Genomic DNA, 27520 nt, shown 5'->3' with positions numbered 1-27520 from the left:
AGTCCAAAAAATAAAATAATAATTCTCCAAGAGACAGATAAGAGATGCACAGAAAACGTGTTTATAGTCAAAAAAAAAAGTCTGGGAGATATATATGTGTATATGTGTGTGTGTGTGTGTGTGTGTGTGTGTGTGTGTAAACTTAAAAGTGTTTATCTCTAAGCAATAGGATTCATGGTATAGGTAGAAAGAACCAAGAGAAGAAAGAGGACTTATCATATTAATGTACGGATGATTAAATTATTTCATCTTTTTAAAAAGTAGAAAAATCAAAGTTACCACAAATTTTCACATACTTATCAAAAGTTAACAAATGTTAATATTTTATCACAGATGTTTCACTTTTTCACTTTCAGCAATAAAATATGCCAAATAATACCAATTATCTGAACCATGTCTCCTTTTAAATGGATTGCTAAGGGCAACCCCGGTGGCGCAGTGGTTTAGCGCCACCTGCAGCCCAGGGCGTGATCCTGGAGACCCTGGATCGAGTCCCACGTCGGACTCTCTGCATGGAGCCTGCTTCTCCCTCTGCCTGTGTCTCTGCCTCTCTCTCTCTGTGTCTCTATGAATAAATAAATAAAATCTTAAAAAAAAATTCTAAATGGATTGCTAAAATAAAAGCCTGTATTATTTTTGTAACTAAAAAGAACCCATTATGAATTCCGGTTAAGATGGAGCAATGAAACCATGTTTCAGTGTGCTCATTCTGTTCCAAAATACTGAGGGTAATTGATGAAAAGAGTAGAAAGGCACTCAAGTTCAATGGAATTCAACATTTGGGGGCTCAGAATTCTGATGCTGGCAATGGCTGCCAGTTGCTCCTATCTAGAGAATTGTGAATCAAAACGATGCCCTATAAGAAGCTCAGACCCAGAACTACTGGGTTCTATGTATGGGACTATGCCTGGGACTATGTATTTATATAAAACTGCAGGTCTAGAGAGACAGAGAACTAAGACACAGCCCACACCCCTCAATGGCTCCATGCCTGTATTTTTCAGATCCTCAACACTACAAAGGGTAGTGAATCTTGTGTCAAAAGGTGTTATAGGACATGGTTCTAGACAGACACACCAAGGGTTCAGACTGAGGAAAACCATAAAACTACAGAATCCTCAGACAGGGTCCAAGGAGTTCATACATAAACGGAACAGGATGGCACAACAATGAGCTTGAAAACAAAATTCTAAAACACCTAGAGAAAAGAGACAGTAAAGTGGTAATTAATAAAAATCCATTCCAAATGAAATTGTTTCTTTTAAAACTTCAAAATAGGGATCCCTAGGTGGCTCAGCAGTTTAGCGCCTGCTTTCGGCCTGGGGCATGATCCTGGAGTCCCAGGATTGAGTCCCACATCGGGCTCCCTGCATGGAGCCTGCTTCTCCCTCTGCCTGTGTCTCTGCCTCTCAATCTCTCTCTCTCTCTCTCTCTCTCTCTGCATCTCTCGTGAATAAATAAATAAAATCTTTTAAAAAATAAGAAAATAAAACTTCAAAGTATTAATTTGTCTTTGTGCATATCAAATATAAGATTTAAAATCCTTCAAGAAAGAATAAGCTATCATAAAATATAAAAGAAAGCAAAACTAGTATCATCCCATTGAACTAAATTTTGTGTATGGTATGAAATTCTAAATTCATCTTTTGTATGTGGATATTCCTCAAGCCTATAGTTATTTCACACACAAAGTAGCCTCTTTTTACTTACTTCTCAATAAATATAAGAGCTAAAACTATAAAACTCTTAGAAAAAAGCATAGGAATAAATTTCCATAACCTTGATTTAGGCACCAATATCTTAGCTACAACACCAAAAGCAGAAGCAACAGAAGAATATTGATAAGCTGGACTTCAGCAACATTAAAAGGTTTTGCACTTCAAAAACTACCATTAAGAAATAAAAAAAGTCAAGTCACACACAGAGAGAAAAATATTTTCAAATCATATACTTAAAAAAAGACTTGTAGCCAGAATTTAAAAAAAAACAAAAACACAACAACAAAACTTTTACAGCTCAGTAAGCAGCAGCACATAAAAAAGATGTTCAGTATCATTAGTTATTTGAAAAATGCACACTGGGATGATAATGATATATCACACACATCTCTAAGAATGGCTTTCGTCAAAAAGCCAGGTAACAACCAAGTGTTCATGAGAATGTGGAGACACAGGAATCTAAAAACCTCCTCCTGGTGGGAAAGGAAAATGGTGTAGCCACTTTGGGAAACAATTTGGCAGCTTCTTTAAATGTTAAACACATATATACATGCAATGCAGCAGTTCTACTCCTACACACCTACAAGAGAAATCAAAACACATTTCTATAGAGAGACTTGTGCACCGATATTCAAAGCAACATTATTCATGATAACAAAAAAGTAGGAACAACCTAAATGTCCACCAACTGATGAGTTGAAAAATAGATGGTTGTCTCTGATACTGAAAGACAACTGCCATTTTGCTCACTTCTAGATATTTCTAAACAATCCTTCTATAAATTCAAAATCACTCTATGCTTAGCCCATGGCCCAGTTCTAAACATTAATTAGTCCAGTTGTATAAATCTATAGCCACTTAAAATGTTCACAAGTTTTCCCACAGTGAAAATGATTTTTTAATGGGAACCTTATATATAATCCATTTCCAAAGCTAATTAGATTTATCTGGGGGAAAATACCATTGGCTAAATGATATAACCAATACTAGCTAAACAAATGTTAATACACTCTAAATGGTAGAATACAGCTACATCTAAAAAAAAAAAAAAACATAATAACCAACATTAATAAGAAACTGGAAAACTGTAATTTTGGTAATTATTCACAAAATAAGCATTCCGTTCTATTTATAAAGTAGTATCTTGTTCACAGGGACAACAGCCGGTATCTTCAAACTTGTAGGCTCCTCTTGAACTAATGCAAATGCTACTACTGTGAAGCAATTAAATCTTTACTTTGCTTGGATAGAAAAATAAAAATTATTATTTTCAAACTGAGTAATGAAAGTCTTGAACATTAAGCAGATTACACATATAGTCAGCTCTCATTTGTGAGTTATAATTTAATGTGGTTATTATATCTACTGTTAATGTGTAACACACAGCATCTTACAGCTAAGCACTGTATTTTAATCTAATAATAGTAGCTATAATATTCTGAAATGTGCTTCATGAATCAAAGCCATAATGTGTTCACTGAGGGTATGGATTTGCTCTTCATGAGATCTAGATTTCTTGAATGAACTTGCTGAAAAAGGACAAACAAAGACAAGAAAGCTTTTAAGGAGCTACAAAAAAAGGGGGAAGGAGGAAAAAAAAGATTCATTTTGGAAGAATCCCTTTTCCTTGCTAAATAGAACATGTAAAAGACAGCTGGTGGTCTCCTTCATTTACTAGACTAATGGATGAATACGTGTCCACTTAACAGTGACACAGCATGTCCTATTCCAAAGAAGCCACTAAAGGGCCATGTTGACACATTCTAATTCATTGTAGAAGGAGAAAATAGGAAACCAAAAGTCACAAAGGCTTTTCATGAATTTTATAAAGAAGGATGGGGATTCAGAATAAGCTTATGGAGCTGAACTCAACAGAAACACTTTGCAATTCTAGGCTGAACAGAGAAATGAAACACTCCTTACACTGGCCAAAATATAACAGGATCACAATAGCCACCATAGCATATATAAATGAATTAAATGGGAAATCCCTTTTATCTTTAAGCTAAAATCTACTTTCTAATTAATTTTTACTACAGACTAATATTTATGCAGTGAGTTTCCAACTGAGCTTTATCAAACACTTCTTAGGCATTCACTATGTGACAGCCACCCTATAGAAAGAAGAGAGTACAAAGACTAAAAACATACTTCCAGTTACCACACAATACTAATGATGTGAGAGTATGTGGGAGATAAAGGAGGAGGAATAGTTAGAGGACCCAAGGAAAACTTTACAAATAAAGGGATACTTCAGGGGATCAAGGGATAAGAAAGATGACCAGAGCATAAAGCAAGAAGGGCAGGAGAGGCAGAGAGAAAACTCTAAATCATGCCAAAGGTGTGACAAAGCCAAAGAACGGTGGTGAGTTCGGCAGGACTGGAATGCAGTGCATATTTGGGAGGCATGAAAAGAGATGAGGCTAGACAAACAGGTAGAAAGACAGGAGATGTGACTGAATCAGTGGAGAAGGACCAGAAGCTCAAAAGATACAAACCTTGAGATAAAGAAAATGTCATTGAAACTGGGTATTCAACTGGACCTTGAAAGATGGTAAAATTGGCCAACTTTCTTCTAATATATCAAACATTTAGGAACTGCTGGCCAATATAAGAACTGCTCTGGATCCCATAGAAGAATACCACAGAACTTAATGTGCTTTCATATCCAATGAAAAAAACAAACCAACAGTAATCAGTATGACTACAAGTCAAAACATGCCAAAGAACAAAACACGTCCACAATACTCCAGGGCCCTAGAAAATGCTATGGCATTCAGAGGGAATGCAACAACAGCAACAACAAAGTTCTCTGTCTGCAGCTGACAGCAGAACACAATGCTCCATTCCGTGTCTGATCTTCTGCAACTGTGATATCCAATCTGGTAACCAATATCCTCATGTAGCTATTTAAATTTAACTTAAATATGATTAAATTTAAAGATTTATTCCTTAGGTGCCCTAGCCATATTTCAAGTACTCAGCAGCACATGTGACTAGTGGCTACCATACTGAACAGTTGGGATACAGAATGTCTCCCTCACTGTAGAAAAATCTATTGGTCGGTGCTGTTCCAAAGTCACCATTACAGAAGAATAGGAGAAAACTCCTTAAAAAGAAGAATCACACTACAAACAACTCTGAGCTCCTCAGATCATTCAGCACTGAACTACGGTTATGCAGGTATATTCAATATGTTTGTCAAAGTGAATTTTCACATAAAACAAAGAATTATGGAAATGGCATAGTCATACGTATTCCAGTATATGCAAAAACTGAGTATCTCTGCAGGAACCCCATCAACAGATTCTACAAGTGAAGCTTTGTATGAGACTTCCGGAAGTAACTATAGTACACAACCCCAAATGAGTTTGGAAAAACAGATACAGCCAATTTAAAAAAAAAAAAAAAAAAAAAGAGAGAGAGAGACTAGGTACAGCTCACCCATCACAATAGACATCTTCCAAAATGAATGACATTTAGCATTTTGAAAGTGAAACTTACCATTTAAAGAAATCCTATAGAAAACCAATCTATAAAGAGGATTAGTATCTCTCTCTGTTTTTTTTTTTTTTAGGATTTTATTTATTTATTTGAGAGACCGTGAAAACAAGACAGACTCCTCACTGACCAGGGAGCTGACACAAATGGGATTTGATCCCAGTACCCTGAGATCATGACCTGAGCCAAAGGCAGACACTTAACCGACTGAGCCACTGGGCACCCCTGAGGATTATCATCTCTTAACTGATCTAATTAAAAGATCAAAAAATGGGCAACTTGTTTCAACCTTAAAAAAAAAAAAGCCAATTTTACATGGTTAGAAATAGTAATGGAAAAAAAAAAAAAAAGAAATAGTAATGGAGAATGAAGTGTCATGGAGCCAACACTTACCAAGAGATGAAAAGTGTCAGGGGTTATGTACTCCCTCCTTTCTCTCCCAGGATGAACTATCTTGAGAAGCATACATATTTAAGTGGTTCAGACAAGTTTTATTCACAAGAATCTCAATAAGGTGAAGGAAAAGAAGAAAAATCCTATAGAAAATGGGCAAGAGAATTGAACACGTACCTCACAAAAGAGGATCTCTCTTAAACTAATTCCTTCTCATTAGTAATGAGAAAAATGCAAATCAAGATCATAAAGAAGGATTACTAAGTACTTAGGGAATAGGTAAAATTAAAAAAAAAAACTAACGACTCCCAAGTGCTAGATTGGAATAAATGACAACCCCAAACACTGCTGTTGAAAGTGCAATCGGTAAAACCACTTTGGAAAATCATTCAGGGTTATTGACTGCAGTTGCAACTATGGATATCTGCTAACATATGCTTCCAGGGCTGGGTAAGTAGATGCCGGAGAGAAGAGTATGACACGTACAAACTGATGAGGCAGTTTTGGTTTTAGCCAAAACTGAAAAGACACCAACATGGATCAACATCAGAACAGATAAACTGTAAAAATACGCTCACTGCAATTAATTTCTCCACTGCAGTAACAATGAATAAACTCACTACACATAAGAGCACGGATGAATCTCACCAACAATATGGAACATAGCTATTTCTGTTAAGTACTAAAACAGGTAAAATTAAATTATCATATTGGGAGAGGTGTGATGGGTATTAAAATTCTTTAAAACAAAAACAAAAGCCACAAAGACCTGGTGTCATGACAGTGGTGATCTCTGGAAGGGGAAAGAAGAGCTAGAAATTAAATTGGGAGAGGGTGTGTAGGGACTTGTGGAAGGCTGGTCATACGCTATTTCTGTCTGGTGCTTCACAAAGACTGGATACAGTCTTTGTGAAATTTATTAAGATGAACACTCTCAAGTACCTTTTTTTTTTTAATGTGAACATTGAATTTCACACACACATGCACACACACTTTTAAAAGAAAAACAGTCTCTATACATACACACACACACACACACACACACACGCACACAAACACAGGGGCAAGGCATTCCCATTTCACTCCACTCCTGGCTACATATGAAATTCCTCTGGCTCAGACTAACTCACCTCTTGCAGCGTTTTACTAATTAATGGTGGAATGTTGATACTCTCCCCTCCTTCTGGATGGATCTGGAAATTCACTTTTTGATAAAGAATCTGGAAAAAGAACATACTATAAAGGAACTGTACTTTTAAATTCACCTAACTTCACAATGTAGCCTGGAAATTTAAAAATTACTCTTGAGGGAAAAACTGCTTTCATAACGAACTGCTTTGGGGAACAGGCTTAACTTCTGGACTTCCTGAACAGCTTCCCAGTTTCAGAAGTAAGAACCACTGGTGGAAAAGCTGGCATACAATGTATTGAATGACAAGGACATGAGAGAATTCCAGAATCTCTTCCTATATTCTTATATCCTGTACTGACCTCTTCCTATATTTTTGTAACAAGAGCATTATCCAACCTTTGGCAGACCTAGCCTGTGAATTTTAGGAATTCAGCATCTCCACAACCATAACTCTTTCCCTTGCCATTCCCAAAGGGCCTCCAAGGGATGCTGTCACCACTGGTTTTTAACTCCTATGGTTTCAAATATATTTTACATGACCATTTCTTATGTTTTATTTTTGACAACACTAACTTTCCCCATTATATTCAATAATTTACTTCTTAGTACTACTTCCTGTTTTTCTCATACTTGCCTTTTACCCTTTCTTCCTTATTGTAAGAGGCCAACATTATTTTATATCCTAATAGCTTTAAATCCCTTTTCACATAAGTGACAAGCTATTCTTCTCCCATAAATTAAAATTCTCATATTATTTGAAAAAATGATCACAAATCTCAGACCCATGCACCCAACAAAATATATTTCATACAGTTCAGTATTTACTTTACTGGGAACACTTACTTCTGTCTGTAGAGAGCTGCTAGCTGCCAAAAGAACTTCAATGCTGCTAGGAGGGCAATGTGTCAAAGCAAAAGCCATAAGCTCCTGACGAGTGGCCAAGTCCCGGTAACTATCTGACTGTCCTAACTGGCTACAAACATCCCAGCTCTTAGAGTAACCTGCAAAATTGGCAAGAAAAAACAAACCGATTTTCACAAGAAGAAAAATCTCCAATCTAACATGAGAAATTCAATGGCTTTCTGCTCAGGTCTTACGTTATCAAAGCACCATCTTCATCATTAGTGATGCATAACATAAGGATAGAAAAGAAATACTAGGCTGCTTTATTATCCAACAAGTTTAGCAATATTCCAGACGCATTGTTCTGACAAACTCTGCTTCATTTTAGATTATCTGACAATGACTACAAATAATATTACTTAGCTTTAACTTTGGGTAAAAAGCTGGGTGTCTGAATTCAGAAGACTTGAGGGTAGGCCCAACTCTGCTATTTTAGCACTTGTGTGAGCTTGAAAGGGTTCCAAGTGTCACACTTCTTTTACGACTACAAAGGGACAATAATAATGCCATCCTCACTGAGTTGTTGAAGGATTAAATAACATTTCTATTTAAAAGCACTTTGTAAACTGCAAAGTGGGAGAAAAGAAAAATTATTATAGGCAGCTACACAGAATCATTCAGTCTATAGAAGACAGAGATCCAAGGACAGAGCAAAGCAAAAAGTCAACGCTGGCTCCCAGGAGAGATCTTTTTCCTACACAATTTTATACTCTGGATCCTTAAAATATATTTGTATCTATAGTTGAAGGAGTTCTAGTTGAAAGAGTTTGTTTGCTCTAAGTACTAAGTTGCAGTTTAAAAGGGTTTGTTTTGTATAAGTACAAAGACCCTGATCAGAATAACTTCTCTAAATATATAAAGTAGAAGTCTAGGTAATACCCTTATGGGAATAAAATTCTTAACAAAGCTCTCTAAATAATTTTAGAGTAACACTGTCTTCTCAAAACCATAATTATTCTGAACTTAGTGCTACAAAGCCAATATTGTTTAATATTAATATTGGCTTATTAATTAGTTAATATTTACACGGCTTAGTATTATAGAATGTTGCTCTTTTATGAAACTGATTTTCTACTGTTAAGGTTATAAAGCATTAAGTTTTTTCTCCCAGAGTTTTAAATGTTTTCATAAATGTACTGACAAAAGATTCTTTCCTTGACCAAGTATGGGTCAGGTTCCATTGAAGCCTCTTGGCAACCAGTCCTACACCTTGGCCATCCTTGCCGAGCCTGCACAGTCCAGTGTTGTCAGTGATGAGCCTGTTCAGTTCAGTGTTGGTGATCAGCCTATACAGTCACTTTAGAGAAAATCTCCCATCCTTGCTAACTGATCACACTTCATATCTGATCAAATCCCTCATCCCTCCATCCTTGTTATCTGATCACCCTAGCCTGCCTTCAACAAGAATCCCACTAATCCTGATGTCTCAAAGTAAGTTCACATCCACTGACCCCCTCACTATGCTCCTTGGCTTTAAGTTCCCTGCTGTCTTTTCTGTATCACTTAAGTCTGATCTCTCTCACCTACTGCAACAGTTTTAACATCTATTGCAAAAGTCCTGAATAAAGTCTTACTATTTTTAAGAAATAACGGAAATGTATTTTTCTTTAACAGTATATATACAAAAAGTGCAAAACCCTTACGTGCACAGCTCCATGAGTTATCAGGAAGTGAAGCACTATACTTTTAATTGCTCACTATGAAAGCACAGACAGCATGCAAAAAGATATGCTTGGACTTTCATATATTCAGACACAGCTAAGGAAAGCGGATCATTTAGTACAGACTCAATGATAAGGCAACATCACTTCCTACCCCGCTGGGGAGTATGTTCTTTCCCAGTGAAATTATGCCACAAAAAAATCTGATCTTCCAGAGACCTGAATTTGAATTTCAATATGGAAAATTTTAGGATTGCAAACTACTTCTTATTTTCTCAACATCAGTTTGAAATTCACTATGATGTCCTTTTAAAAATAAAATTAAAGACTAGAAATATTAACTACTCACAAATTAGAGATACTTCAAGATTTTTAAATTTTCTTTTATATAACAAATACACACAAAGGCATAAAATATTTTACATAAAATTGTTCTTAAAATTATGAGCATATTTTTAATAGGCAATAGAAAGCAACCAAAATCTCAGCTAAAATGTAACCCCTGAGCCCATTAAAGTACTTATATTAATATATAAGCAAGCACATGGTACACATACAGATCAGTACTCAAAATGTCTCTCAAGTCTTCTACAGAATATATGGTTGGCTTCCCAATCAGGCCAATTGATTTCAGAACAGAGCTTTTCCATTATTCATCATGTAAAAAGGACCTGAACAAAGTGTTAAGTAATTTGTCTATTTCACCTGTAGACATCAGCTCCTGACAATGCACACTGGCTGCTTTGTAGTCATGGAAACGAAGTGCTTGCTCTACTAGAAGGATCAGAACCTGTCCACGCCTTTCTTCTGGGTCTTCACCTGTAAACACATGCAAATGACTTCATGATTATGACAGCATCAATTGATAAAAGAGCTCATTAACACTGTGTTTCTAATTAATTAAAAAATAAAAGGCAGAGATTAGACTGATTTTTAGAAAGATTATAGGACAAATATCACAGCAGCTCTGACCTTCCAATCTACCTATTAATCCTGGAATTACTTTCAGTTTCCTAAGAGATCAGTGACTAGTACCAACCCCAGATCAACCATTCCAACCTAAACGGGTAGAGAAAAGGTTTTCCTCTCAACAAGAACTTGAAACTTTTTGCTATTTCTTCTTTTATATTTTGTCCTTTGAATGTTCTGTTTTAATTATAATTAATAAATGACAAGTACAAGGAGGGAGACCTAAACACAGAGTAAAGTGGATATAGTTTTATAGTTTCACTAACAGTATTACCTTTTATCATAATAAATATTAGATACTTAGACACTAAGAACACATACCAAAATTCAGTTTATGTTAGCACAAAGATCTTAATTTTCTCAAGAAGATTCTTGGAAGTCAACTTAGATGTTATGTCCTTCTTGACATCTCTACACTTTCTTCACAAGAAATACATGGTTTATATGGTTCCTATATGTTCCTTTACTTTTCATTCTGTGAATACCAATTTGAGATCATCATCTTAAAAATCTACATCTTTTATCAGAATTTAAGCTCTCTGAAGAGAGGGATTCCTTCCTTGTTAAACTCTCAGTAGGTGGTACCAAGTTGTACATATAACTGGGGCTCAAAACATATATATTGAATGAAATGAGTAGATTCTATCCAGAATGTAATTTTCAATTATAAGACAAATGATTCAAAGTTATAACATAAACACAACTGGTAAACTCAAACTAAAAAAAAAAGAGTAAAACAGATTTTACATTTTACTGAGGTAATGAAACCTTAAAATTATTTTCAGTATTTCCAAAAAGAAAAAATAAGAAGAAAAAAGGAAATACCCTCCATTTTTTAAGCTATAATGTAGTTTATTTTTTTTTTTTTTAAATTTTTATTTATTTATGATAGTCACAGAGAGAGAAAGAGAGAGAGGCAGAGACATAGGCAGAGGGAGAAGCAGGCTCCATGCACCGGAAGCCCGACGTGGGATTCGATCCCGGGTCTCCAGGATCGCGCCCTGGGCCAAAGGCAGGCGCTAAACCGCTGCGCCACCCAGGGATCCCTATAATGTAGTTTAAAAGAAAAGATAAACATATTAAAGAAAGGTCTGAATGAAAGTTTTAAAATAGGTCACCATTAATCTCCATCCTGTGCTGCATAGGCTGAAATAAAATGCACATATTTGCCCTAAGCTAATCAAAAAAGATTTTTTTTAAAAAATGGTAAAAAACTATGATTCATAATATTATTAGAATAATATACTCACGTTCTGCAACACTCCCATGTAACACTGGAAATGGAATATGCAAAAAGTTTCTAAATAATAAATGTACATATCACACTTTATATAAAATCTATTTCGTAGATAATACTCTTAAAATGTTAGCATTTATTCAGAATATCTAAATCAAAAATGAGGGCAGCCCCGGTGGCTCAGCGGTTTAGCACACCTGCAGCCCAGGGCCTGACCCTGGAGACCTGGGATCAAGTCCCACATCAGGCCCCCTGCATGGAGCCTGCTTCTCCCTCTGCCTGTGTGTCTCTGCCTTTCTCGCTCTGTGTCTCTCATGAATAAATAAATAAAATCTTTTTAAAAAAATAAATAAAAATGAAAAGGGCCAGGGGTGACTCTTTTTTTCATGAGAAAACTTGACTAGGTTGCAGAGATATTTTGTAGATATAATTAAAGCCCCTAATCAGCTGACTTTAAGGATCCATTGATTACCATCATCCAACAACCAAAAGAAAAAAGGTGGAAACAAAGGGTAAGAGTAAAGGATTCAAAGTGAGAATCTTCTGAACTGTGCTGTCTTCAATCGATTAACTTCTTTATTCCTATTTCCTCACATTCTATGTAAGAGTCATATCTCTGCTATAAGGGACACACAGTAAGAAGTAACTTAGACAAGCATAAAATGAGAATTATTGTTGTTGTCAATGTAAATTTTTACATGAAGATGGGTTAGTCACCTTGGAGTCCAAAGTTCAAATATTTAACTGCTTTTAATTCTGGAAAGTTCCAATCTGAACAAGTGGGTAAAGGGGAAAACATAACCAAAAATAACCTAAAAGAATGATCTAGAAAAATACTACAAACAGAACCAAGCAAAATAAATTCTTAACAGTCAAGATTAAGGCCTGATAAGACATCTATGAAAGAAATTGACTCACATATTTAGTCTGAAAAATAAGATTAACGATGGCATGAGAAAGCTTTGGGTATATGAAATATAATTTAAGCAACATCCACAAATTCTCTGACACTCTTTTCTAAAGATGGAGCTCATTGCCCCTCCCCTTGATGGGGGCTGGTAGGTGATTTATTTCTAATGGAGTAAGGTGGACGTGATGATGTATGACCTCTAAGACAAGATCATAAAGGACATTACACCTTCCTCCTCTCTTATAATTAAACTGCTTGAGAGGCAATTAGGTGTCATGTTGACAGAACAGTGTGGAAGCCCTATAGAGATCCATATGACAAGGAACTGAGGCCTCTTACCACCAGCTAGGAAGATACTGAGGTCTCCTCCAACCACCCAATGAGTAAGCCAGCTCAGAAGCAAATCCTCCATCCCCAGCCCAGCCCTCAGGTGGAGCCCATACATAGGTCCCTTAAACTCGGGGGGGAAAAGGGACTGCCTCCATGAAGAAGACATGATGGCCATGAAACTGCCCAAATTCCAAGGCTAGATTAGAAAACCCCATGAAGCTTTTGCTGGTTTCTCTCAGAACATGGACTCTGGGAGCCTTCAGTCACCATCTAAGAAGTCGTGGTACTCTGCAGCCACCATACGGAAAAGATCACAGGGAGAAACCATACAAAGAAAAGATACAGCCCTGGCTATTCTATCCCTCAGCTACTTAAGTCTTCCCAGACCAGGTGCCATTCATGTAAGTAAAGCAACCTTTGAGATGCACCAGCCCATCCCTGGACACTATCTGGGTGCAATTTCATAAAAAATCCTGAACTGCCTGGCTGAGCCCAGTCAATCTCCAGAACTGAAGGAGGTAAAAATTAAATGATTTTGTTTTCAGTCACTAAATCTTGAAGGTGGTTTATAAAGCAGCAATAGATAACTAGAATGCCCTACAAGGCTCTGGCAAGTGTCACCAGCCTTGTGATCCCTTTCTTAATTAAGGGATCTTAATTAAGCTCCTGGCCAGGCAAGATATTAGCATTTCCTTTCTTCCAATCTCTATAACACCTGTATGCAGAAGCCAGGTACACATCCTGTCCTGTGCTACAGCATAATCATCTGCTTCCTCAGCCCTCTAAGATTCTGAGTTTCCAGAGGGCAGAAGCTGTGTGTACCACAACCTTGTATCTGCAGTACCCAGCACAATGATACTACCTCACCTGTCTCAGCTTCCATTTCCTCATCTGTAAAATGTAGCTAACAAGAGGCTGTTGTGCATCATCAAAGAGCTAATATATAAAAAGAGTAGAGAAGGGGGCTGAAATGTTGTTAATCCTATTAAAAATTCCTACAATTTACCAAGATCACTGATATTCCTATTTCCATGTCAACATGACACAGGACAAAAATGGAAATTAAGTCTCCATATATATGTAAAAAATGCTCACAGCATCCCTGAGCTGTTTCATTACTTTCTGTGATATTTCCTTATGAAAATCCTCCCTGATCAAAGTGTTTCAAAGTTTACAAGGTGCATTAAAAATTTTTTTTTTCATTTATTTATTCACGAGAGACACAGAGACAGACAGACAGAGACATAGGCAGAGGGAGAAGCAGGCTCCCTGCAGGGAGATCCATGTGGGACTCAATCCCACACCCCCAGGATCACAACTGAGCCAAAGGCGATGCTCAACCACTGAGCAACCCAGGTGCCCCTACAAGGAGCTTTTATAGGTATTAACTCATCTGCGGGGGGGGGGGGGGGGGGTGCTGCTGTCTTGTAAATGTGGGAGCTGAAGCCAGGGAGTATCATTCCCATTTTCCAGAGACTAAAACTAGACTGAAAGTCACTTTGCAAGCATACAGGACAGTCAGGACTGAAGCAGTCTTCTGACCTACATCCAATTTCTCCCCCATCATCCAAGATGCCTCATGATGGGTGGTGGGTTCCAAAGCTGCAACGGGCCCATGGTAAAGATGTTAATGCTCTGCTTTCAGACAGACTAGAAAAGGACAACTGACACAGAAAAATTTACTAAAACTATGAATGAGTCATCCACATTAAGATTTAAAAACATTAATAAATGCAGTCCTCTAATACATTAAATATATATATATATTTTAAAGTTCAAAATATAAACAGAAATCCCACTTATTTTGGAGCCTATCATATGTGGTTTGGAAAAGCTTAACTTCAAACCATAGTTTATAAAACATCTGGCCAACAAATTTTCTTGTAGAGATATGTGTTAAGTCAAAAATACAAAAGAAAATTATAAGGGACTCTGGTAAGCAGAACAGTGTGGTGAAAGCAGCATGAAAGGCAGAGTCAGAAAGACATTCCTTGGAAGCCAGAGTCTGCTATCTAACACTGCTGTGCAAGATACTGAACGTCTCTGATCTCCAATTTCCCTTGTAAAATGAGAAAAATACCATCGTCATTACCATTTAATAGATGAAATATAATCACCTGTGTGAAAAACCCACCAAATAGTAAATGCACAAATTTTTCTAGGAAATTGCTCAAGTTCAAAAACATCATGCCAAATTTGGACACTGAAGGTAATCAGGTGAGGCTGACTTGCTCTATATTTAAGCTTTTTGGTTATAAAGGCTAATCCCGGCTTCTACTCCTGACCTCACAAGCATCTCCTAGCATCCTGAATGAGCCCATCCTCGTTAAAGGGCAGATGGACAGCAGCTCAGTATGGGTATATATTTTTATAACATGGTGATCTTTGAAGAAAAGATAAATCCTTATTCGAGAGTGGCACTCTGACACCTGCAAGCATGTATTCTGATGTTTGCCCAGGAGAATGTCAAGAAAAACGCGGAAACCTTACTCTGCAATCCAGCATTCAAAACTTACCTGCTACCCTCAGCAACTCAGCAAGGCCCAGAAGCTTGGCAGACTGCTTGTAGCAGGTAGGGGATTGGCAAATACACTCCTTGATGAGGCTGATCCGATCACCGCGCAATCGCACTACAAAACAAAGACTAAAGACTTGTAACTAGGAACATCACGGAAAAGCATTGTCCATCCAAGTTTAGGTAAGAAAAACAATGAAAACTGTTAGCCTGCAGATCAAAAAGAAGTAAGATACTTCTCACAAATATATATCCAGTGTTAGGGGGGAATTACTTTTAAGAAGTTAAAATTATTGTTGCTTCTGAATAAATAAGATACTACTAGGACCTTTTGTCACCAAACTTCTGAAGCAGCAAATGCACTGGCATTCGGAAGCTAAGAAAAAAGTGTCTCCTTTTCAAATGCTATGTAAGGCCCTAGGGAAAGTTTTAAACAACTCAGTATTTGTATTTGAAAACTTCACATACTTCCTATTACACCAGTGCCCCCATTTACTTTACGTCCCCCCACCCCAAAATCCATTCCATGTTCCAAATACGCATTTTCTACCTCTACTTCATCATCCCAATCTTCAAACTGCTCACTGTTCTAATTTAGTAAACCTTTCTAAACCTTTCTCCAAACAGGTCCAATCTTCTCACTTAAGCCAGATAGATATTAGGAAAATAAAACAAGTCTGATCATACCAATTCACACTATGAGGTAATTAAGGACACTTAAAATAAAAGGAGAATTAAAAAAACTTCAGTAAAAATTATTCCACACATGCTGGGCAGAAGTGATTATTTATTTAAGGGAAAGGAGTCAACATTTAAGAAGCATGGCACTACCTGGGTGGCTGGGCCCCCATAAATATAATAGTAGCAACTCTAATGATAGCAGCTGACATAAAATGAATATGACCTATGTCCCAGGCACTATTGTCAGTGATTTACAGATATTAATCCTGCACAAGGCAGGTGCTATCATCTTCAGAGAAACAAAGTACAGAAAGGTCACCAAAAAAGTGATGGAACCAGAATTCAACCCAGCCCCTTAAATGTTTTTCAAGCCTTCATTCCTTTATCCATTCCCAAATCCATGGCTATCTCCCATATATTCTGTGTTCTCCCAAATCTTCTTATAGGGGGCAGAGGGCCCAGGGGTTGAGGAGATTAAGGAGAGAGGTGGTAGTTTTTCTTTGGAATGGGCTCTTTTAAGTTTGCATAATGATTTAATTTCAAGCTTACAGATAGCTTGGCAGAATGGTACAAAGAAGTATATACTTTTTGCCAAGAATAATCAATTATTAATAATTTGCTCCATTTACACACGCACATGTACAATCATACATGTGAGCCCTCCCTTCTCACACACATGTACACGCACAAGTACACATACAAACACACACATCTATTTTTTCTGAACTATTCAAGAATAAGTTGCATATATCCTATCCTTTTATTCCTAAATACTTCAGTGTGCATTGGGTTATTTTAAGACGGATATTTATGCACCTGCTAGTACACTAATCCTTTGCAGCCTTTACTTATAAAACATAAGATAGTAGATGTAGACTTCAGTTACTTACTTCATCATAACAGCCAACATCTACATCTAAGTCTAACTTCAGGAGACTGTATTATTGTTGCCAGTATCCACTATAATTATTTGTATCCCAAATTCTCACCTGACTAACGTTAAGCTTGGCCATGTTATTTCTTGGGCAATGAAATGTAAGTGGAAGTGACATATGCCATTTCTGAACCAATGTTTCTAAAGAGTCACCATGGAATCCCACTAATGATCTTCACCCCTCCTATGAGAATGCCATCCCATGAAGTAGTACTACAGAAATGCCTGTGAGCAAGAAATCAACTTGCTATCACGTCATTGAGGCTTTAGCGATTCCTACGATAGCACAGCCTAGCAAAAATTAACTGATACAGTATATTTCAAATCAAATTTTCAATCAAAAAATTGGAGTTTCTTTCTTCAACATCTGCTACTATTTTATGAGGTTTTCTCCTTGTATGTATTTTAACAATTGTGTAGTGCCACTTCAATATTCCAGATTCAATTACTATGAGAAAGGTACTTTCTGCAGGTTTCTAATTTGATTTTCAAAACAACACCCATCATAGATCTCATCATTACTCCACATACCTGAGGTTTTCATAGATGCTTTTATATCCATATTTGATGAATTAGAGAAACTCTGGTTTTAATAACTCTAGTAAATGAATTTCCTTACTATCGCCATTCTTTTTCTAGCTCAATAAAATCAGAGTAGAAAACTGGAACTATATATAGCAACTGATCCTCATTTTCTCTAATGTTCTAAGTTTGGTTCTTTGTCTGATTCTAGCCCTAAGCAAGACATGACTACTAATATTTCAAGTACATTAAGTAAATTTGGAAAGTGGGATTCTAATAGAGTGCAGTTGCCATATTCAAATGTCTTTATTATTTGAGCCTCTGGACAATCACTGTATCAATTCTCTTTTACTGCTTATTGTAGTATATGCTAAATTATATTTCAAATGTGATTTCTCAGGTAAATTCTAGCCTTAGATATTATATTTCTATGAAGGAAAGGGGTATTTTACACCTAAAATTCCTTTTCAAATGGAACTAATAATATGGATATGCTTGCATGCATCTTTTAATAGCTGAAGACCTTTCACTTTCCTGTGGGATCTCACAAATATATATCCAGTGTTAGGGGGGAAAAAAAAAAACTATAATGCACACAGACACACAATAAATGCATAAAACAGCATTTACTGACCAGCTACACACATGCCAAACGCAAACTTATCACAACCTTATTTGAAGCACAGACAGTGAACGGCATCGAAAGTATACAACAACACTGCTGAAGTATAAATCTGAATTGTACAGGTAAGGAAGTCAGCGGTCACTTAGCTGATAAATGAGAACACCCGAGTTTCCTTCTCAAATCCTTTACTTTCATACAGTTTCATCTCTACTGCTTACAAATGCAGGTTTGAATTCCAGCACCACCTCTTACTGTGTGACCCTAAACAAGCTATTTAACCCCCTGAACTGTGATTTCATTATCGGAAGTTAGAAACAATAACTTCATAAGGTATTTTGGGGAATAAATGTCTATAAATATACTTAGAACATAAAAATAACTGAATATATGTTTGTTATTGCTATTACTACTGCTACTGACATATTCACAAAAATGCTTATGAAGTTTGGGATCCTCTCATGTACAAATTTTCAGTGTTTCAAGATATAACTTCCTAGTCCTTCTAGGGAATATTTTATTATCACCTCCATTTGAGGAAGGTGAAGTTCAAAAACATGAAGATGGCACAGGTCACACAGCTTACAGGGGCAGAATCAGAATTTAGATTCTATTCATCAGTGTCAGGAAGTAGGCCTTATTCCCTTCATCATTTTGGAGTCTGGAATAGGGTAAACAGCTAACTGAGTGGATTCTGAATGGAAGGAAAGCAGCATAGAAGGAGGAGCACGAGGAGAGGAAGAATGAAGCAGGTAGGAAATGCAAAATTCCACCACCAGTTAGAAACCAGAACCTCCGTGCGAAGTAACAAAAGTGACAGGTGACAACTGACTGCAGAGCTCTTGCAACGTCCCAAGCACTGTAGACATATGGCTGTAAGCTTCCCAAGTGATCCTAGAAGGTGCTCATCCATATCCCTATTTTGTAAATGAGAAAACTTAAACAGAAAACAAGGTCAGATACCTGTCCGGTTACCCAGTGGTAAATGGCTCTAGGCTGGCTTTACCCTCAATGCTGAGACTGGCAAACGGACTTACCCAGTTACAGGAAGAGCATGAGAGACAGCCAAAACTTCCTAACTCTGCTCATGTGAATAAGAAGAATAATTTACACAAAATGCAAACACCCAAATTATGGGGAAAAGCACACACAGGCACACACACACACACACACAGACACCTTGTAGGAGATTCAAACACATGAAATCAGTTTCATGTTCCTGTTTTCTATTAACTCTTTAATTACAACAAAGCTAGTACCACTAGCCTTCACTTAGTAGCAACTCCTCAAGTATAAGCAAAGAAGGCTTTAAAACAAAGCAGAATGACAAAATGAACAACATACACTATAAAAATCCCTGGACAATAACATTTAAACATCAAGTTACTTTGTCCAGTATTCCCAGTGAATACAAAAGCAGCTTAAAACTGAATTCTATCTGTGGTATAAACACAATAAACAGGATACAAAGGCAATATCCCATTCTCCACATACAGAAGATTTTCTGACATTCATTCTAATAGGAAACTCTAAATCAATATATCAAGCTGGAAAGCTGTCAAGACATGAAAGCAAATGTCTTTCTTAAAACACCCTTCAGTCATGAAATTTCTCAGAAGTAACAGCAGGATAGCAGGTTTGGTTGCAGACTTTCAAGCCCATCAGATGATGTGCAAATACTGCCAGGAAAAATATTGCTAACTGAGCACCAGAGAAAATTAGAGCTCAATTTATTATTTCAAGTCAACTGAAATAATTCATTAGCATTTGGGGGACTGCAATAAGTTTTTTCGTATTACATCAATCTTTCTGGATTAAATCAGTAGCTAAAATACACACATATACACAGAGTCCAAGCTATAAGAAGTTGGCTTTATAAGAGATACAAGAAGGGCAAAAGTTTCATAGTGCTCTAGACTCCAAGTCACTAAACACTTCAACTGAAAATGTAAGTGCTTCAAGGGAGACAGTTCATGATTTAAGGCACTTGAGAATAAAATGAAAATATTTTTAGTAACTCTGATTTATCTTCATAATTTTAAAAAGCTTTGAAACATTACAGGAGCAATACAACTAAACAGAATTTTCTAGTGACTTAACAATCTCCTTAAATATACTTGTTTAGGATGCTACAGGATATGAATAATCCTGTAGAAATTATTTCCAATGATATTCAAGGTAACAAAAACAATATCTTGTGTAAGTCTAATAAATTTATCTAATAAGCAGAACTTTACTTTTTAGTAAAACTACAGTGGAAACCCACATAAAAACATGAGAATATCTCTACTGACTTATATCCCCTAAGATCCATCTCACTCAAAACCCTCAAAAACACAGGACAAAGACATCAAGGAACCTGTAACAACCTGTAACAGGATTCCATTGTCAAGAAGTACCAGGAATTTTTAAAAAAAGAAGAGAGAGAGACAATTCCAGTGAAGATCTGTCAAAAACCAGAGATGGAAAGAACTTGGATATACCTCCCTTAACTCTGAATTCCAAACACTTCCATGGTTAAGAATGAAAAAAAGAGATAATGTGGGAGGCACCAAGCATACTGCTAGTAACCAAGCTACCCACTTCATTTTGGGCACCGAGGCCCAGAGTTCAAGGCAAAAGGAAGTCTACTGCCCACGTGTCAGATGAGGTTCAGGACACCAGGAGACACACACTGTCCTCACAACACAAAGTAGTAATGACAAGTGACTGCATATCAGCATGCTTATCTGAGGTGGTATTTACAGGACTTGACCATTTCAGTAGAAGAACTTGAACACTGTTAAGATATCATTAGTAATTAAACTCTAAACAAGAACTTTCTGTCATTTCCCCTTTTAAAAAAAAAATAGTATCCACTTAAAGAATATTCTGTAGTAAGTATAAAAAAATAAACTATTATCATGTACTGCTACTACAAAATCTATACAATTGAAACAAAATACAAAAATAAACTACATCAAAACTGACGGGAGATCTGAAACTCTAACCCATAACCCCCCATTTGTTTTTATCCAATAGCCTCGCTGCTGTTACTGATATATTATTCCTTTTAGTGACATAACTGAGAACTTGCAAAATAAATTTATGATAAAATGTCAGCTTTATTTTTTCTTTCAGATGTCCACTTAAGATTTCCTTTGAAAAATGGGGCAGAGGGTAGGATCTATTGCGAATGGATTAAGTGACCAAAAGTATTCTTTAGTTCCAAAAACTACAAAGGAACTATGCTAGTGATTCAATGCTAAATAGGTTAATATTAATAATGCAACACTAAATAGAAAAACTCACCTTGCAGAGGCAGGATCTTTACTCCAAATTCTTCAAGACATCCAAGGGCTTGGATAAGATCTAGTTCCTCCTGAATGGCAGCAGGTCTATCAGTTATCAGCTGTAAGCAGCACCTAGGGGAAGTAAGATCAGTTTTTTAAAAATAAGAAGTAACATATGTTTGGCTAAGTTGCCTTTCTGTATTCAACAACATGAGATCCAACACATATTTATCAAAAACCTCCTATATTCCAGGAATTCTGCTAAATGCTTTCTGTTATCTTACTTAATCCTCATAGCAAGCCTTGTGTGATAGGCAAATAGCATCACCTGCTTCCTAAGGAAGCCAAAATTGAAGCTCAGGGAGGTGAAGTGATCTTCCAGAGTCATACTGATAGTAGGGAATGGCATCACAGTATGAAGCTAAATACATTAACTCTGCCTTCAATGCTCTTTTTACTGCTGACTCCAAAGGTAATAATCATATGAGAAAGGTTTAAAAAAGGAGACAGGGTTCAGATAATTTCTAGTATTCATATAGGAAAAACAAATATCTCGTTTTGGTGACAATTTTGACTCCCAAAGGAAAAAAGGATAACCTGAGACATTGCACAGATGTTTTTCTGATCATAAGGAAGAGTCCATTGGTCATGCAGTGCTGAGATGAAGACAGAAGAAAGTGACTTTGCTAAACTAAGAATCTGTGACACCTGTGGAATACTTTATAAACACATTTGTAAAAATTCAGACCAAGTGTACTTCAGGAATCTTTTCATTAACAAATAAACTTAACTTCCTGAAAGATGCATGTGGAGGAACACTGGGACACAAGACTAAAGAGAGGCAGAGATTGGGCCAGGAAGGGCTAACGGTGCTAAAATCAAGGCTCATCTGATAAAGATCCCTTTGCCCCAGGATACGTATGACTGAGTGATGGATGTAGGCTTACCTTGCTTGCAAGAGCGTAAAATTTAAACGAGATGAACCCTAACATATACTGCTGATTCAAGTGTAACAAGCAATGGAGCCTACGTGCAGTATCTACCAAAATTCTACTGCACTACCTTCGAACCCACGAAGTCCCATTTCTAGCAATTTGTACTGCAGATAGGCTCACACATGCCCACACATAATTAGAGATGTTCACTACCACAGCATAGTGTTTTTAAAATACAAGAGAATGTTGGGACAGCCCGGGTGGCTCAGCAGTTTAGCGCCACCTTCAGCCCAGGGCGTGATCCTGAAGATCCCGGATGGAGTCCCACGTCAGGCTCCCTCCATGGAGCCTGTTTCTCCCTCTGCCTTGTGTCTCTGCCTCTCTCTCTTTCTCTCTCTCTGTCTCTCATGAATAAACAAATAAAATCTTTTAAATAAATAAATGAATAAAATACAAGAGAATGCATTTTTATCATGAACTAAGTTCTTTAGAAAGTCAAACAATGGGATATTCTACAACCATCAAAAGAGAATGGATCAAGCCTATATGCACTCATGAAAAAACCTTCAGTATAGACTATAAGTGAAAATAATGAGATACAGAAAAGTATGTACAAGTAGTAAGCACTCATTTGTGACTTAAGAAAGAAAAGGCTGACATCTAAGAAAGTATTTTGGAAGGGTACACAGGAAAATGACTTAAAAAGATAGCTGAGGGATAAAGTTAGAGGAATGGGAATAAAAGAGTGAATTATTGTAAAACATATCCTTCTTTGTATTGTTGAATATTTTTATCTTGTGGACATATTACTTCTTCAATTAAAAAAACTAGTTCATAATAGTTTCATTGATAAGAATGTATGGGCTGTTTTCTATATTAAATATAACTGTGAACATTTAAATATATGCAGGCTCACAGGTCATCATCAGTCTGGTGTCACCTTATACACATACAATATTTTTTCCAAATTAAAGCGTGTCCTTGTGGGAGGAAAAAGGGAAATATTGGAAGTGTAGATTTTAAAATGATCTGTGAGAACACCTGCCAAAAAGATTTAGGTCAAACACAACTCCCAGTTTCAAAAGCTATTCTATTTGATATTTTCATCATCTGTAATAGAAATACAATCCCTTAGGAGGGAAGAAAAAAAATTTTACTATTTTTAACAACTCTGTCAAGTTCAATAACATGGTTTAAGAAAACATGGTTCTCTCTGTAATAAGATATCACTGGGGGAAAAAAGTTTCCTTTAAGCTTTTAGCCGCTAGTCATTCGGGAGGAAAAAATAAACCTAAATAGCTACCACCATCATTACATCAAAATAAATTCCAAACGGGCCTAAAATTTCAATGTAAAAATTTTAGGACAGGATTTAAAAGGGAATTAAAGGTCTTTCAAAGGATGACACACAAGACAGGAATTATAAAAAAAAAAAAAATAACAATTAAAATCTTTAGATTTTGAATAGCAATTTGAAAGATAAATCCTACATATAAAAACTTTTGACAATGTGGTTTAAACATGTGAGAGAGGCAAAGGGCATATGTCCTTTTACGCACAAAAAGCTCCTAAGAATCAATAGTAAAAAGGGGCACCTGGGTGGCTCAATCAAGAAACCGATTCTTGGGATCCCTGGGTGGTGCAGCGGTTTAGCGCCTGCCTTTGGCCCAGGGCGCGATCCTGGAGACCCAGGATCGAATCCCACGTCGGGCTCCCGGTGCATGGAGTCTGCTTTTCTCTCTGCCTCTCTCTCTCTCTCTCTCTCTCTCTCTCTCTCTCTCTCTCTGTGTGACTATCATAAATAAATAAAAATTAAAAAAAAAAAAAAAAAAAGAAACCGATTCTTGGTTTCAGCTCAGGCATGAGCTTGGGGTCCTGGGGTTGAGTCTGGCTCTGTGCTCAGCTGGAAGTCTGCTTAAGATTCTCTAGCCCCCTGTCCCTCCCCCCACACCTGCACTCAATGTTCTCTCTCTCTCTCTCTCAAATAAATAAATCTTAAAAAAAAAAAAAAAGAATCAACAGTTAAAAGACCAACCTTAAACTTCCAGGACAACAGGCCAAAAGAGGAACTGAATTCACAGTCCATAAATTTCCACCTGGAAGGGACCTCAAGAGTTTTATCATCTCATCAGGTCCCTCATCCTTAAATAGAGCACGAGTCATGTAAAACACACAGCCGTTGCCTCAGTGTGCTAAAAATTTCCAGAACTTGAATCTGCAGACTAGCTCATGAACCTTTTCTAACAGAAGCAATGTATAATCTTACAGATAATCATCAAGAAAGACTGGGAAGGCATGCTGAGAAAAAGGGTCACCAGAAAGTTGATGAATATTCATAACGTCATTATCTTTCTGTATTCTAACGATAAATAACTGTGCCCCACACAGTGTAGTCAATTCGTACTTGTGTCAATATATTTTGTAAAGGAAAGAATAAAACCTACAATGGAGTCTGTGTATTCGGACTTGTTCCCTCCCTCTCAGGGAAGAATACAGAATTCCTCTACCTGGCCAGATCCATGCAGCTATCCGTGAGGTTGGTGGAAGAATTAAAGTACTCTCTGCTTGCAGCCAAAACCAAGTCGATACTTCTTTCATAACTGACCCTGTACTGGGTTTTCCCTTTATGGGCTCCACTAGCTGGTGGATTTATTGAACAAGCGCTGCAGTGCATCATCTGCCCAGCTAAGTGGATATTTTCAAGGCGGCTGGAACACAAAAGGCTTTCTGTAAATATCTGGGAAAAAGAAGAAATTTTAATTAGTTAAAGAGGCCAGATTCAGTTTTCAACAAAATGAGGACTCTGATATCCAAATGAAATAAATTAAAAATACATCCATCCTATCGGTGGCAGTTATACAACACTGTAAATGTGCTAAATGACAATGAAGTACACTTCAAGTGGTTAATTTAGGTATGTGAATTTCATCTCAATAAAAGAGATTCATCTATTAGAATGAAGAAATAATTTAATGGAACTAATATGAAGCATAATATAGGTGATCCTTGAACAATAGGGGATTTAGAGGTGAACTACCCTGGAGTCAAAAATCCCCATATAACTTTTGACTCCCCCAAAACTTAACTACCAATAGCCTACCATTGACCAGGAGCCTCACTGATATTATGGACAGCAATTAACACATTATTTTGTATTTACTGTATTCTATAACTGTATTCCCACAATAAGATAAGCTGGAGAAAATATTAAAATCATAAGGAACAGAAAATACATTTTAGTACTGTACTTATCAAACAAACAAACCCACATATAAGTAGACTTCTGTGGTCTGAACACATGTTGTTCAAGGATCAACTGTATCTTAAAGATTTACAATGAAGTCTGAGTAAGATCTCTGAAATTCACATTCATTAAAAACAGGATTCTTTAGACATACTGTCCCATACTCAATAGGTCCCACTCTGCTTAAACGATTTATAACAAGCAGTTCAATTTTTTAAAAGAAAATCTTTGAATATGACAGATATAATTTATAAATGCTTCAAGCATCTAAATTCAGTCTCACAAGCTAAATAGCCAAGCTATAAAAGTAATGTTGATTTTTATATTTTTCCAATCTGCAGACTAAAAACTATTTAAATAAAACAAGAAAAAGCCACTGATGGAAGGTATTCATGAAAATATCACTGTATTCTACTAGGCAAATAATAGCATCAATTAACATAAAATTTATTGTGTAATTGATATTATTTATTACTTAGTCCAGATAAGTCCTAAAGAGATCTCTTTAAATCTATACTAATAATGTCAATATATAATTAGTATAAAAACTTCCCAAGAATGTTCTCCCGTATTAGGCCCCAGCTGGATGAGGATAACACAGAAATAGAAATAAGAGATGGAAAAAAAGCAGATTTCATGGAGATTCAAGAGTTTTCTTACAATTAAGACTACCCAATTTTCATAGGATCCCCTTATTTTCACTTGTTTCTACGTTTCTGGGAAAGGCAGTATTTTTAGACAGGGCTTTATTAAAATGACAAGGACAAAATTACTAACATCTACAAGGGATGTGCTACAAAATACCTATTGTAACAAAAAGCAAATTACTAATGAGCAAGCCTGATCATTTATATCTGACAGGTGAAAAGAGCTTACTCCAAGTGATCCAAATGACTTAGATATAACAGTTTCTCTATTCCTTTGGTTTATTCAAGTAAGCCATAAAGGATTAATGTCCAGTTGAAAAATACAACTCACCCTAAAACTTAAGGTTTTGCTAAAATGAATACAGATTTCTGCTCTACATTCTATAACTAAATCTTTAACTTTTTCAAAATTGTATCACTGAGCTTTCAAATTATTTTACAAGATAGCAACCCTGAATAGCCAAAAGTCAGTAAGACAATATAGTATAACTAAAAAGGTAAATATTTAAATTGTAAGTTTGCCAAATCCCTATTACCTTCCTCTATAGCCATTTCAAGCTATTATGTTTTCAAATGTTTTCTCAAAGGAGAGAGGCCAATAGCCAGAAATTAAAATATCAAAGCCTAATAAAAAGGTGTTAAATAAAACAAAATATTTAATATGTCAAGTTATTATGAGCTAGTTTGAGTATAATATATTTATTGCCAATTTTCCAATCAGAATCAGAAACAGAAAAAGAGCAAACTAATGCCATTCCAGCTTAAAAAGACTACTGCAGACATATAAATGGTGGTTAGGGTTTTGGAGCCCACGTGAATATAGATTTTTCTCCTGGAATTGGAATTCAAGTTGTACTTCAGATACAAAAGGGGAAGCTACTGGCAGTTGTATGTACACGGCGTCAGACTATAATCATCAATGTAAACTTCACACTCATTCAAGCATTTAAAAACCTGAAGTTCAAATATAAAACCAATTCTCAACAGTCTGTATTAGCACTCTTTTGTTAAAATTACCTTGAATAAAAATACCAACCAATTTCACAAAATAGAGACCTGTTTTTATAACTCATTTTATCAACAGGTCACACTTGGCAATGTCAGAGCAGAGCAACACAAGAAAGAGTCTATACAATTTCATGTTTGGCCTATTGACAGAAAAACTCAAAATGGAAACCTACTTTTAAATTATATCTCATTAAAAATGTGTCAGCTGGATCATTTTTCCACATGAACTAGGAGTAATTTGGTGATTAGGCACATACCTTCCCCAAGTAATAATTCAACCCCCCTGGGTTACATTCCTACATCAATTAGCAGCCATTTCTGAAGTATCCTTTGTGTTCTGGATGTTACAATATACACTGGGGGAGAGGAGGCTGAACATGAATATG

At 36.4% G+C, this 27520-nt stretch overlaps 1 protein-coding gene across 3 annotated transcripts in view; it reads right to left on the bottom strand.

The window, feature by feature from the left end:
- Nucleotides 1-27520, bottom strand: part of NBAS (NBAS subunit of NRZ tethering complex) — a 317777-nt gene that overhangs the window by 138597 nt on the left and 151660 nt on the right. For all 3 annotated transcript variants that reach the window (XR_013349722.1, XM_077844073.1, XM_077844072.1), the window contains exons 30-35: nucleotides 24743-24972; nucleotides 21320-21432; nucleotides 15271-15384; nucleotides 10014-10127; nucleotides 7588-7745; nucleotides 6743-6832 (exon numbers count right to left, since the gene is read on the bottom strand). Coding sequence is in view for 2 of the 3 variants with exons in the window: in XM_077844073.1 (XP_077700199.1) it covers nucleotides 6743-6832; nucleotides 7588-7745; nucleotides 10014-10127; nucleotides 15271-15384; nucleotides 21320-21432; nucleotides 24743-24972 (819 nt within the window). In the remaining variant the exon portion in view is untranslated. The remainder of the gene's footprint in view (nucleotides 1-6742; nucleotides 6833-7587; nucleotides 7746-10013; nucleotides 10128-15270; nucleotides 15385-21319; nucleotides 21433-24742; nucleotides 24973-27520) is intronic.

Source organism: Canis aureus, chromosome 12, assembly GCF_053574225.1.
Source record: "Canis aureus isolate CA01 chromosome 12, VMU_Caureus_v.1.0, whole genome shotgun sequence".
NCBI classification, from domain to species: Eukaryota; Metazoa; Chordata; class Mammalia; order Carnivora; family Canidae; genus Canis; species Canis aureus.
Note: the sequence above shows the minus strand (reverse complement) of the source record. Positions and strands in the feature narration are given on the sequence as shown.